The sequence below is a fragment of the Stegastes partitus genome, unplaced genomic scaffold, assembly GCF_000690725.1.
Source record: "Stegastes partitus isolate 25-593 unplaced genomic scaffold, Stegastes_partitus-1.0.2 Scaffold1928, whole genome shotgun sequence".
In the NCBI taxonomy this organism is placed as follows: domain Eukaryota; kingdom Metazoa; phylum Chordata; class Actinopteri; family Pomacentridae; genus Stegastes; species Stegastes partitus.
In genome coordinates, this window is record NW_007579659.1 from 106,982 (window position 1) to 120,537 (window position 13,556).

Below are 13,556 nucleotides of genomic sequence, written 5' to 3' on the forward strand. Positions count from 1 at the left end.
GTTCCATCAGGCTGGAATGAAGGTTCTAGACTGGTCTCCCTAAAGCGCTGCAGTAGCTGGACGTTACCTCGCTGCACAGCTGAGTTTGCTCTTTGGCATGTTGAGTGTCTTTGGTCTCTGGTAGCTGAGAGTACAGACTCTTGAGCAGCTCCTTCCTACCGGCCTCCTTGTATTTACTCTGCAGGAAGAAAACAACAACAACAACCTGAGATCAGTGACTGCAATGAAATTAGCAACACAACAACACCTCTTTGATCCAGCTTGGTCTTCTTTTTTTTTGTTTTGCGTCTTGTTTTTTGTCATTTTGTGTTTCGTTTTTGTTGTTTTCTTTCAAGTTTGAGTCATTTCATGTCCCTTTGGTTCAGTCTTGTTTCATTTTTGTTGTCTTGTGTAAAGTTTGTGTCGTTTTCCGTCAAGTCTTTGGGATAATTTTTTCTCATTTTTAAAATTGTTTTCCATCAATTTTGAGTCGTTTCGTGTTTCTTTCGTTCCATTTTGTCATGCTTTTGTTGTTTTGTGTCTCCTTTTTGTTGTTTTCCGTCAAGTTTATGATATTTTGTGGCTCTTTGGTTCAATTCTATCCTTGGTTTTCTGTCTCATTTTTGTCATTGTTCGTCTCTTTGGAAAAGTTTTGTCTCCATTTTGTTGTTTTGTGTCTCGGTTGTGTGATTTTGTGTCCCAGGAGGCTGCACTGCGAGTGGGAAAATAAAGACATTAACCTAAACCTTGACCAGTGTTGCTGTAATTGAGTTTTACACTTGGATGTTTATACACAAAACATCCATGTAAACATTCATAATGCCTTCATTCATGCTTAATTTCAAATTCAAGACTTTATTTTTTAGGAATTTAAAACCGTCTGCAAACGCTTCATAATTTAAACAGATGAAGTTAGATTTTATCAAAACATTATGAATAAAACAGCAAACACAGAAAACTTCTGCATCCCACAGCGATCCTGCAAACTCAGCGATCAGATATTAATCACTGTAGAAGACAACGTCCTGAAACGCTCGCTCAGGTTCCTCACCTCGCTGTGCGTCTCGGCCATTTCTTTGACAAACTGAGTCTCCAGAGTTTCAGGCAGCAGCGAGTACAAAGTGTTGGGCAGGTCCTCTTTGTCCTTCTTGTACTTTGACTAGAAAAGCAGCAAAAAACCCGACATCATCAGGAACAGAAAGCAGCAGTTTGTTCTCTCCGACACAAACAGGAAAATGAACACACAGCGACATCTTTAGAACATCCAGGTTGTGAATGAACGAAAAGCCTCAGTAAATGTGAAGAGTCTGGACCTCACCTCACTCTGAAGCTCTGAGATCTGCTTAGCAAACTCCATCTCTCTGGTCTCCGGCATCTGGTGGAAAACGCTGCTGCTGCTCTCCTGTCGGCCTTTCTGCTTGTATTTGTTCTGCAACGCACAAAGCAGGAGGCGGGATGACGTGAAACCATTTCCTTTTCTTTTTCAGGTCATTTTCTGTCTTGTTCTGGTTGTTTTCTGTTACGGTTTTCTTGTTTTACGTCAAGTTTGTGTAATTTTGTGTCCTGTTTTTGGTGTTTTCCACCAAAACTGTGTCATTTTGTGTGTCTTTGGTTCAACTTTGTCTCATTTCTGTTGTTTTCTGTCAAGTTTGTACCATTTTGTGTCTCTTTGGTTCAGTTTCTCCTCGTTTTTGTTGCTTTCTGTCTCATTTTTCTTGATCTACGTCAAGTTTGTGTAATTTTGTGTCCTGTTTTTGTTGTTTTCCACCAAAACTGTGTCCTTTTGTGTATCTTCGGTTCAATTTTGTCTCATTTTTGTTGTTGGGGTTTGTTGTTAAGGTTTATGTCGATTTGTGTCTCCTTGGATCAGTTCTGTCTCTCATTTTGGTTGTTTTCTGTTACGTTCTTCTTGTTTTACATCAAGTTTGTGTATTTTTGTGTCTTGTTTTTGCTGTTTTCCATCAGGCTTGTGTTGATTTGTGTCTCTCTGGGGGCAATTTTGTCTCATTTCTGTTGTTTTCTGTCATGTTTGTTTCATTTTGTGCCTCTTTGGTTCAGTTTCGTCTCGTTCAGGCACCTAACACATGAAGCACCACAGCAAAACTGGAACTCTGACGATTCTTTCTGCTTTTGCAATTTCTGGCTTTGATAAATGGTGTCATTTTGGCAAATTTTTAAAAGACAAAATACATCTCAAATCCAGGTTTGACAGTAAAAATTTACATTAGACATTTACATTACGTTAGACATAAGAGGCTGCATTAGGAGTGGGAAAATAGAACACCGCTGGTCCTTCTAATGTGAAAAATGAGTAAAAAGATGCGTCATACCTGGTTAATGAGGAAAGCTAATGTCCTTATTATCTCTGATTAGGGTTTTGTAGGTTTTGTTGAGCCAGCTAGCACAAGTCTGGCTCTGTTGAACCTGCTTCAAACCTTCCACCCACCTCACTCTGGAGCTCCATGACGGCTTTAGCGAACTTGATCTCCTCAGTCTCAGGCAGCAGAGAGTAAAGGTTGGTGCTCAGGTCTTTCTTTCCTTCCTTGTACTTCACCTGGAAACCAAACAGACAAATGCTGGCTGCAAAACTTAGAGCAATAACTCTATTTCAACCTACTTTGTTTTCCCGTTCATGCTGTTTTTGTGACTCAAAGCGTCAGGCTAACTCTGAATTCTTCACCTCCTTCGTAGAAATTCTGGGAAACTTTAGCAGAAGCTCCCTGCAGGTGTCCGAAGAAAGAAAGACGACGTCTACGTGAATCATTTTAGACTTTTGTTTTCCAGTCATCGTCTAGAGTCTCCAACATCATCAAAACCTGTTAAAATGTGTCCAAAACAATTCCAAAACTGTCTAAAATGACACAGAATTTGACTGCAATGGCTCAAAAATGGACCAAAATGGCTGAGTACATGTATTTATTGGAAACAAAGTCCACAGACAGGCAACTGAACCAACTAAAGATGACAACAGGACGTCCTGAGAGACTCTCTGGAAACTTGTGGTGTTTAAAATGACGTTGGACGTCCGTCCAAAATGACTCATAATTTGTCCAAAATGAATAAAACTTGACTGAACTCTTCCAAAAACTGTCCAAACTGACTCAAAAGATGGTGTAAAATGAGTAGATTTTCGTGCAAAATGAGTAAAAACACCATCTACAGCGACTTAAAACCTGTCCAAAATGGTTCAAAAGTAGTCTGAAATGACTGAAATTTCCAACAAAGACAGCGTCCCTCTGAAACCGGTGGTGTTCCTGCGCTCACTGCTCTGCTGCCCACCAAGGAGGACAAGTACTCAAAAATTGTCCAAGATGACTCACAATTTGGTAAAAATGAATAAAACTTGTCTGAAACCATTTGATAACGGTCCACAATGACTCAAAAGTTATCCAAATGAATGCAACATGTCTACAACCATTCAAAAACCACTAAAAATGGCTTAAAATTTGTCCAAAATGACTTCAATTGTGTCCAAAATATCTTGAAACTTGTTGAAAATGACCTGAAACTTCCAGCAAAGACGGCAGAACGTCCTGAAACACAGCATCCCTGGAAACGATAAACCTCCCGGAGACGCTGTTTCACCTTCACAATATCAACAGAACATTTCCTCAAATCTCTAGAAAAGATCGCAAAGTCAGCGTGACTCTATGGCCCGTGTCAATGAGGTCGGAACAACCCAGAACTCTCCAGTAACTGTTCTGGTTACCAGCTGGCAGTCCATGCAAGTTAATTATTTAAATTTACCCCAGGGTGTCTGGAAATCGGGAGAAACAAACACACAAATACTGGTTTGTCCAAATTTTCTGACATTTAAAGGACTGGCATTCAATGACAATCCTCCTGGACTCTTTGTGGTTCTTTCAAGCTCGTATTTACAACAAAAACAACTCAAACTTGTTCGTAAACTGTTTCAAACCCTTCACACTGCGTCCGTCCAAACACCGGATGTAAACCCGTGTCTGGCTGTACCTGACTTTGGAGCTCCGAAGCCTCTTTAGCGTGTTGAGTCTCCAGAGTTTCCGGCAGCTGATGGTACAAGCTGCTGCTCGCCTCCTTCCTGCTCGCCTCCTTGTACTTGGCCTAAAAAAAAAACCAGAAACGTTTAATCACGTTAAAGCACGACTCCTCAATCGGACCTAAAACTGTGCGTTGTCCAAAATTAGTAAAAGCTTGCCTGAAATAATTCAGAAAATGTCCAAAATGGCTCAAAAAATGTTCAAAATGGCTCGACATTGGTCTTAAACGAGGTTAAAAGTCCAAAATGACTCACAATGTGTCTAAAATGACCTAAAATGTGTGCAAAAATTCATAAAAACTTACAAAGTTGTCCACAATGACTCAAAAACTGTCAAAGATGCAGTAAAACCTGTTCAAAATGACTGTCAAAGCATCCAAAATTAATAAAAATTGTTGAGATACTGTCCAAAATGATGAAAAAACTGTCAAAATTACTCAATAATTGTTCAAAATGACTCAGAAATGTCCAAAATGACTTAAAAAACTGTCCAAGATGATTGAAAATGACTTGATACTGGTCCAAAATGAATCACAATTTGTTCAAAATTACCTAAAATCTGTGCAAAATTAATAAAAACTCATCTGAAATCTCTGACAAATTGTACAAAACCACTCAAAGGTTGTCCAGAATGACTCAAAAACTGTCAAAGATGCTCTAAGAGCTGTCCAAAGTGACTCTCAGTGTGTCCAAAATGAATAAAACCGGTCTTAAATCATTGAGACTTTCCAAAATGATTTTAAAAATGTCAAAATTACTCAATAACTGTCCAAAATTATTTAAAAATGGTTCAAAATGACTCAAAACAATGTCCAAAATTATTTAAAAAATGGTCAAAGATGGTGTAAAGCCTGTCCAAAATGACTCTGAATGTGTCCAAAATTACTAAAACTTGTCTGAAATCAATGAGAGACTGTCCCAAATGATTAAAAAAAAATGTCAAAACTACTTAACAATGTCCAAAATAACTTAAAAAACTGTTGAAGATGATTTAAAACCTGACCAAAATGACTGTAAATGTTGTAGAATGTCTTGACACTGGACCAAAATGAGTTAAAACTGCCCAAGGTGACCTAGAATCTGTTCAAAATGATCTGAAACATGCTTCATAGCAGGAAGTTTTCCTATTTTATACACTAAGTCAGTTCAGAGCGTCTTACATTAAACGTGAAAATGTGTAAAAACAAGGAAAAACTGTGTAAAAGGTCAAATTGAAAGCAAAAGAACAATTAATAAAAACACAGGCTAAGGTGAAGAATGGAGTCAATAAGGAGTCATGGGACGTGTGAGGGGACAGCGTCACCTCGCTCTGCAGCTCGGAGACGCCTCTGGCCAACTGCGTCTCGGCGGTTTCGGCGAGCTGCGAGTAGAAACTCTGCTGGCGGCTCCTGACGCCGTCCTCCTTGTATTTGCTCTGCGGAGACAGAAGACGCTCGGTCAGACGTCACGCTCTCCGGCGGCGCGGCTCGTTTACCGGCACGTTCAGCGGCGTCACCTCGCTCTGCAGGTCGGACATCTTGGCGGCGAGCTGCGTCTCGGCCGTCTGCGGCAGCTGAGCGTACAGACTGGTCGACATCGACTTCCTGCCGCTCTGCTTGTACTTGTTCTGCAGAGACAAAGGCAGCAGGTGGAACAAAAGCAGCTCAGACTGGAAACGATGAACTGACTGAAGCAATAAAGTCACGACACTGGAATCCTCGTTGTGGAGCTAATGGGTCCAATATGAATAAAACCTGACATACATGTTCCAACAGGAGTCCAAAATATTGTAAAAACAGAAAAAAATTTCTCTGAACCCAAAATGACTCAAAACAATGACTCAGAATGATTTGATGCTCCGCAGTGCCAAAATGACAAAAATGTTTCAGAAATGAACTAAATTTTGTCAAAAATGAATAAAACTTGTTTGGACTTATTCAGAAATTGTCTACAAATGACAAAAAATGGTCCAAAGTGAGAGAAAATGTTTCCAAAAATGAATATAACTTAGAAATGGTCCAAAACGAGTCAACGTTTGTCAAAAATGAATAAAAATTTGTCGGAAGTTGTACAAAAACTCTTCAAAATGAGTCCAAAATGTTTCCGAAATGACTTAAATTTTGTCCAAAATGAATAAAACGAGTCTAGAATATTTAGAAAGGTCTAAAATTGACAACACATGGTCCAAAATGACAAAAAATGCTTCCAAAATGAATAAAACTTACTTACAAATGGTCTAACATGACAAAACGTGGTCCAAAATGAGTCAACGTTTGCCAAAATGAATAAAAACTAGTCTGAAGTCATTCAGCTTCTTCAGTTCTCGGTTTATTTCTGCTGTTTCTCCTCCTGAATATCTGAGCGTCTTCACATAAACACTTGAGTTGCTCTGTGAGATAATGAGAAAAAACAGCATCGTAGACATCTGAAGGCGAGCGTCTTCAGAGGGCAGAGCACGGCTAACTTATGAATCCTGTCTTTGAGCCGGACTGATGCAGGACGGCGGGTTTTCAGAAGGACAAGAGGCTGAACTGATTTAAATGTGCAGTTTGAGCACATCTGAACTGCTGCAGGTCAAACTGACAGGATTCAGATGTTTATCGAGCTGGTTTTTTTTAACCAAGCTGAAGCTAAATATTAGGCTCTGAATGTAGGGAAAGGATCGCTCTTAAATGTTTCAAATATTAAACATCATGAAATGTGAATGCGTGGATGTGAATAATAGATGGTGGTACCTCGCTCTGCAGCTCAGAAACCTCTTTAACGCGCTGCGTCTCCAGAGTCTCGGGCAGACGGTGGTACAAAGAGCTGCCGGCCTCTTTCTTTCCCGCCTCCTTGTACTTGACCTGCAGGAAAAGACGAGTGGAGTGACTCAGGAGATGTCTGACATCACTGGAAACATGCCTAAGACGACTACAACTGGTCAAGAACGGCTCCAAAAAGCCCCCAAAGACTGAAACAGAATTCTAAATCTGTAATAATCGCCAAAATGACAAAAGCTCGTCCAAAACGATTCAGCGGCTGATCAGAATTATTCAGAATGACTTGAAACCATCTAAAGTAGCAGAAATCTGTCCAATGGGACTCACAATTTGTACAAAGTAATGTCTAGAATTATGGTCCAAAGTGACTCAACATTAGTCTAAAACGACCAACAACAACAAAAAAAAATCTGTCCAAAATGACTCAAAATTAATCTAAAATGACAAAAAAAAGAGAAAAAACAGTCCAAAATACCTTAAAACTGTCCAGAATTATGTAACATTTGTCTAAAATGACATAAAGTCGTCCAAAATGATGTGAAATCTTTCCAGGACAACTAACAATTTGTGAAAACTGTATAAAACTCATCTAAAACCATTAAACAAGTCGAAAATTTGTCCAAAATGTATTAAATCTGCCTGAAACAATTTAAAAACAATTTGTCTGAAATAAATAAACTCATCTAAAACCATTTTAAAATGTTTAAAATGAGTCAGAAATGATTCAAAATGTTCTGAAATCTTTCTAAAACAACTAACAATTTGTGGAAAATGTATAAACTCATCTAAAATAATCCAAAAAACTGTTCGAAATTATATAAAATCTGTCCAACAAAAACCATGAAGTGTCTCAAAATCTGTCCAAAATGAATAACAATTAGTCAAAAATCTATAAAAAATGCCTCAGAAACTGTCCGTAATTATGTGAAATCTGTCTAAAATGACATAAAGTTGTCCAGAATGAATGAAACTTGTCTAAAAACCGTTCAGACGTTGTCCATAGGGATGTGAAACGTTTCCAAAACAACTCACATGTTGTCAAAAATGCACAAAATTCATCTAAAACATTCAAAAACTGTCAAAAATTATACAAAATCTGTCCAAGACGACATATAGTTGTCAAAAATATCTGAGTTTTTATATGCTAGACTCGACATAACAACACAAGGACCTGATGCTCTCTGGTTTAACATTTGTGCGTATGTCCAACATGAGCTGGACAACATCGATAAGAGTTCCTCACCGCGCTGTGCGTCTCGGCCATTTCTTTGACAAACTGAGTCTCCAGAGTTTCAGGCAGCAGCGAGTACAAAGTGTTGGGCAGGTCCTCTTTGTCCTTCTTGTACTTTGACTAGAAAGGAAATAAAAACAAAAACAAGACAATAAATAGAGTGAATTAAAACAGACAAAGAAGCTTCATTTCTCTATTTGCAACAAAAACTGGAAAACTGGTTCAAAACAACCTTAAAAAAGAAAAAAAGGTCGTAATGATCCCAGTTTGGCTGCAAAACCAAAAATAAAGCTTTATAGTTCTCAAATACGGTCCAAAATGAGTCAAAATGGTTCAAAATAACTCAATAATCCAACCAAAATGACTTAAAATGTGTCCAGAAAGACTAGAAATTTCCAACAAAGACAGCATCCATCTGGAAACCGGTGGTGTTCCTGCGCTCACTGCTCTGCTGCCTGACTGACCAGGAAAAGGATGAAGTGAAACCTGTCCAAAACTATTAAAAAACGGTAATAAAATGACTCAACAATTGTCCAAAGTGACTCAAAACATGTGTGTGTCCAAAACTGACTCATAACAAAATTAGTCAGAAACTGATGAAAATGATGTGAAACGTGTCCAAAATGACTTAAACTTAATTAAAAACTAAATAACCTAAACATGTTCCAGGACTTTACACCACACTGTAAAATGTTCAATAAAGTTATTGGTTGTTCTGATGACCGCTCAGCGTCGACTCTCCGGCTGTGCGGTGCGTTCAGGGTCCTCACCTCGCTCTGGATCTCCGACATCTGCTTGGCGAACTGAGTCTCTGCCGTCTCGGGGAGCAGCGAGTACAAGTTCTTGCTGATCTCCTTCTTACCGTCTTCTTTGTACTTCACCTGCAACGCAGCAAACAGACGTTGGTAGAAGCCGAGCTCGGAGTCGTCCAGATGTGTCCGCCGGCGGTTCCTCACCTCGCTGCAGATGTTCCTCAGCTCCTTAGCCAGCTGTGTCTCCGTGGTAGCGGCCAGCTGATGATACAACGAGCCGCTCGCCTCCTTCTTACTGTCCTGCTTGTACTTCACCTGAACATACGATAAAACGTTTAGCATTTAGCTGCTTTTCTCCACTTTAAAACACAAATTCCAGCTCTGAAACCCCAAAAGGGCGCGTACAGGCCCCACTGTTTTCTAGTCCTGGTAACATCTTCGGGGACTTGGAAAAATGTCGTACATGGTGACTCCAGGTTATTTCAATTTTAATGAAAGAAAAACTATGTCATTTTTAGATCTTTTTGCATGTTTTTGCACCGATTCGGACCATTCCTACCGTCTAACAGTGACGTTTCCCTTCCTACCATCTGACGGGGACATTTTGGAACCCTTCCTACTGTCTGACGGCAACGTTTCGGACCCCTTCCTACCATCTAACAGTTACATTTTGGACTCCTTCCTACCGTCTAACAGTGACGTTTCCCTTCCTACCATCTAACAGTTACATTTTGGACTCCTTCCTACTGTCTAACAGTGAAGTTTCAGACCCCTTCCTACCATATGACGGGGACCTTTCAGACCCCTTCCACCCGTCTAACAGTGACATTTTGGACCCCTTCCTACCATATGACGGGGACATTTTGGACCCCTTCCCACCGTCTAATGGTGACGTTTCGGATCCCTTCCTACCTTCTAACAGTAACGTTTCCCACCTGACTCTGCAGCTCTGAAGCCTCCTTTGCGTGTTGCGTTTCCAGTGTCTCCGGCAGCTTCGAGTACAGAGCCCCGGACGCCTCCTTTCTGCTCGCTTCCTTGTATTTGTGCTAAAAAACAAGAACGAACACGATCTCAGTAAAAAGGCAACAACAAATCCCACTGAATGGGAACAGATTTCAGAGGACCGCTGTGCATCCGATCCTGCTTTACCTCACTTTGTATTTCAGACAGAGCTTTGGCGAACTCGGTCTGGTTGGTCTGCGGCAGCTGAGAGTAAACGCTGACCGTCTGGCTCCTCTTCCCGTTTTCCTTGTATCTGGTCTGGAGACGAAAAACATTTTGTTTCACTAGATTTTATTTTTGTTGGCCAATTAAAGAGTTCAGGAGGAGATAGCTGCAATCAGAGCTCCTCAGATGCTTGTTTTTTTCCCCACTCGCTTCTTAAATGAACTCGCTAATTAAAGGTTTCACACTGAGGCTCAGTTTTCTCTCAGCCGGACTCAGACACGATCCTTCGTCCTTTATTTCATAATCTGACGTTGCGTTCAAGTCTAAAGCATCAAGCAACGAGCTCACAGATCAAACTGCACAGAAAAAGGGCTTCAGAACTACAAAACATCGACTAATAGCGAGTAAAAAGGTTTGATTTACACGTTAAACTAAGACAGACTGAGATAAAAACTTGGAATTTTGAGATTAAAAGTTAAAAATGAAATCCAGGGATGAGAAGTAAAACAATTTTCAATTAAAAACTCAAGATTTAGACATAAAGAGTGACAAATCTGAGATAAAAGTTTGAAATTCTTAAAACAGAGTGATAGAAATTATTTCTTTTTGAAAAGGGGGGAAAATATTTTCTTTGACTATTTTACATAAAGTGACAAAATCTAGAATCAATACATATAGCAAAGTGCAAAAAGCATCTTTAGCGTTGTGTTCAAGGAAACGTTGAGCGAACGGCACCTCGCTCTGGAGTTCTGTCAGCTCTCGGGCAAACTGGGTCTCCGCGGTTTCAGGAAGCTGCGAGTACAACGACGACGTCATCTCCTTCCTGCCTTCATCGCTGTACTTTTTCTGTCCGAAGAAGGAAAATCACAGTTAGTTGTGCTGAGATTTCGAAAAGGAAATTACAGCGTGACGTCCTAACATTCAACAACTGGCCGAACATTTCTGCAGAATCAGTCAAGTTGTTCTCACAGGAAAGTGTTTTTACAGAAAAACCATCAGTTCAGCCACAAACAACCAGAAAGTTCAGAAAAAAACCCAGAAAACGTCGGATCTTTGATTGTAATATAAATATATATGTGAGAAAAAAAAACTAAAGACTTGTAAAACCAGTTAGGAAAAACTGAACAGGATGAAAGTGAAACACTAAAAAAACAAGAAAAATCTAGAATAACTTGTAAGAGCCAATAAAAAAAACAACAACTGTAGAATAATCAAATAATAAAACCAGAGTTTTAAACTGTCCAGTTGTCCAGAATGACTTGAAACCTGTACAGATCATTTAAATAAGGCAAAATTACTCAAAGAAATGTCCAAAGTTACTTGAAACTTGTCCAAAATGAGTTTAAAACAGTTAACAATGACATTAAAACTGTCCAAAATTAGTTCAAACTTGTCCGGATGAATAAAACAGTCCAGAATGACTTTAAACTTAAAAACCACAATTAGTTTAAAACAGTTCAAAATTACTTTAAACCTGTCTGGAGAATAAAAAATATCCTAAATTACTTTCAAAATGTCCAAAAGGACTCAAAAACAGTCCAAAAATGACTTTAAACTGGTCTAAGATGACTTGAAACTTTGTCCAGATAAGTAAAATAATCCAATACTCCAAATAACTCAAAAAATACCAGCAGTTACTTCAAACTGGTTCAAAATTAGTTTAAAATTTTCCAACCAGAGTTTTAAACTGTCAAAAATTCATTTCAAAACGGTCCAAAATGACTCTAAACTTGTCCAGATAATTAAAATACTCCAGAATTACCTGAAACTTAAAAAACAGAATTAGTTTGAAACTGTCCACAATGACTGGAAACCTGTCTGGACAATTAAAAATGTCCAAAATTACTTTCAAAATGTCCAAAAGGACTCAAAAACAGTCCAAAATCCCTTAAACTGGTCTAAGATGACTTGAAACTTTGTCCAGATAAATAAAAATGATCCAAATTACTTGAAACTCGTCCAAAATTAGTTTAACTTTGTCCAACCAGAGCTACAAACTCTTAAATATTAGTTTAAGATTGTCCAGCTACAGTTTTAAACCGTCCAAGTCGCCTCACGTCGCTCTGCAGCTCGGCGGCTTCTTTGGCGTGTTTCGTCTCCAGAGTCTCGGGAAGCGTCGAGTAGAGCGCCGCCGCCGCCGCCGCCGCCGCTCGCTGCCTGTATTTCACCTGAAACACACCAATCACAGTAAAAACTTTCACCTCCTGCAGCTGTCTGCCAGCATCCTGAAATAAACTCTTATCTCCTCCGACCGCCGCTATCAGCCTGGCACCCGATTGGTGGTCGCCAAGGCAACTGGCCTGTGACATCACCAGCCGGATTTATCGGCCAATAAGATCTCAGCTTCCTCTGATGCCTTTAAGCATCAGAAAGAAGGACGAGTTAGAGGAAGTAAGTGGTGAGTTTATTCACTGTTTCCTACTTTGTTTGTTGTGTTTATTAACAGACAAATAAAATCATTAAAAAGAAGGAAAATGAGAGTTGAATTTATTTATTTTACAAAAAGTGACAAAATGTGGAATCAACATGTGCAATATTTTTTTTTTGGTTAATTCTGAACCATAAAAAGTGAGAAGTTGGAGAATAAAACCTGAAATTCAGAGATGAGAAGTTGAAATTTTGACATAAAAACTTTTTGGGGACAAAAAAGTCACAATTTTAAGACAAAAACTCAAAATTCAGGGATTAAAAAGTCTAAATATTGAGATAAAAACTTGAAATTCAGACACACGGCAAAATTTTAAAAATAAATTTGAAATCCAGGGATAAGAAATTTAAAAGAAAGATAAAAACTCATTATTTAGAAAAAAAACTTAAACTTCAGACATAAAAAAACAGAATTTTGAGATATAAATGGAAATCCAGAGATAAAAAGTGGCAATTTTGAACTAAAAAGTTGAAATTCTTGAAATAGAATGAAAAAAAGGAGAAAACTACTCTGTATCATATATATATGATATATATATATTATTCATATTGACACTTTTCCAGATGTCCATTCAGCCTGCTGCTCAGGTCCAAGTCACTAAAAGGTTCCTGGTTCCACTAACGAGACCAGAATTTTTTGTTTCTTGCAAAATTTGCTTCGTGCAAACAATATCTTTAATTTATGTCTAATTTTTAAAACGAGAAATGTCGAATAAAGTGACTTTCAGCTGAGATAATTTTCCTGATGAACCTGCATGTTTCACACGATTAGTTCAAAGACTGTCGGAAAGTTCAAAATCTGATGAATTTCTGTGCTTTGACAGTTTCTGGCTTAAATTTTATACTTAAATTTTAGAACTTCTTTAGAAGCTTTCATACCTGCTGGTGGGTTTTGTGGTTCAGACGGTTAAAGGACCACATCAGCGTTTAATATGTTTCCCAAATTAAATATCCTGTTGTTAATACTTTGACGAGAGCCACATTAGCGGCTTGATTTTCTGTAAATACAGGCATTAGAAAGTGATGCAGCACGTTCTCACGCCTGGTTGTTGTCCTTAAGTTGTTCTAAGTCAGAAACACATCATTTAAACTTTCTTCCAGTCTCATATTCCTGTCTCTTCTTTAGACACACAGCGGTTCAGATTCCTCACCTCGCTGTGCGTCTCGGCCATTTCTTTAACAAACTGAGTCTCCAGAGTTTCAGGCAGCAGCGAGTACAAAGTGTTGGGCAGGTCCTCTTT

At 38.9% G+C, this 13,556-nt stretch overlaps 1 protein-coding gene across 1 annotated transcript in view; it reads right to left on the reverse strand.

Moving 5' to 3' along the window:
- The window catches only part of LOC103373220 (nebulette), a 39,702-nt gene extending 26,194 nt beyond the window's left edge, over positions 1 to 13,508 (reverse strand). Inside the window, exons 1-9 of the mRNA XM_008303062.1 lie at positions 13,467 to 13,508; positions 6,712 to 6,822; positions 5,493 to 5,603; positions 5,301 to 5,411; positions 3,952 to 4,062; positions 2,426 to 2,533; positions 1,298 to 1,408; positions 1,031 to 1,138; positions 68 to 178 (exon numbers count right to left, since the gene is read on the reverse strand). Coding sequence (XP_008301284.1) covers positions 68 to 178; positions 1,031 to 1,138; positions 1,298 to 1,408; positions 2,426 to 2,533; positions 3,952 to 4,062; positions 5,301 to 5,411; positions 5,493 to 5,603; positions 6,712 to 6,822; positions 13,467 to 13,487 — 903 coding nt within the window. The 5' untranslated portion in view covers positions 13,488 to 13,508. The remainder of the gene's footprint in view (positions 1 to 67; positions 179 to 1,030; positions 1,139 to 1,297; positions 1,409 to 2,425; positions 2,534 to 3,951; positions 4,063 to 5,300; positions 5,412 to 5,492; positions 5,604 to 6,711; positions 6,823 to 13,466) is intronic.
- Between the last annotated feature and the right edge of the window lie 48 nt (positions 13,509 to 13,556).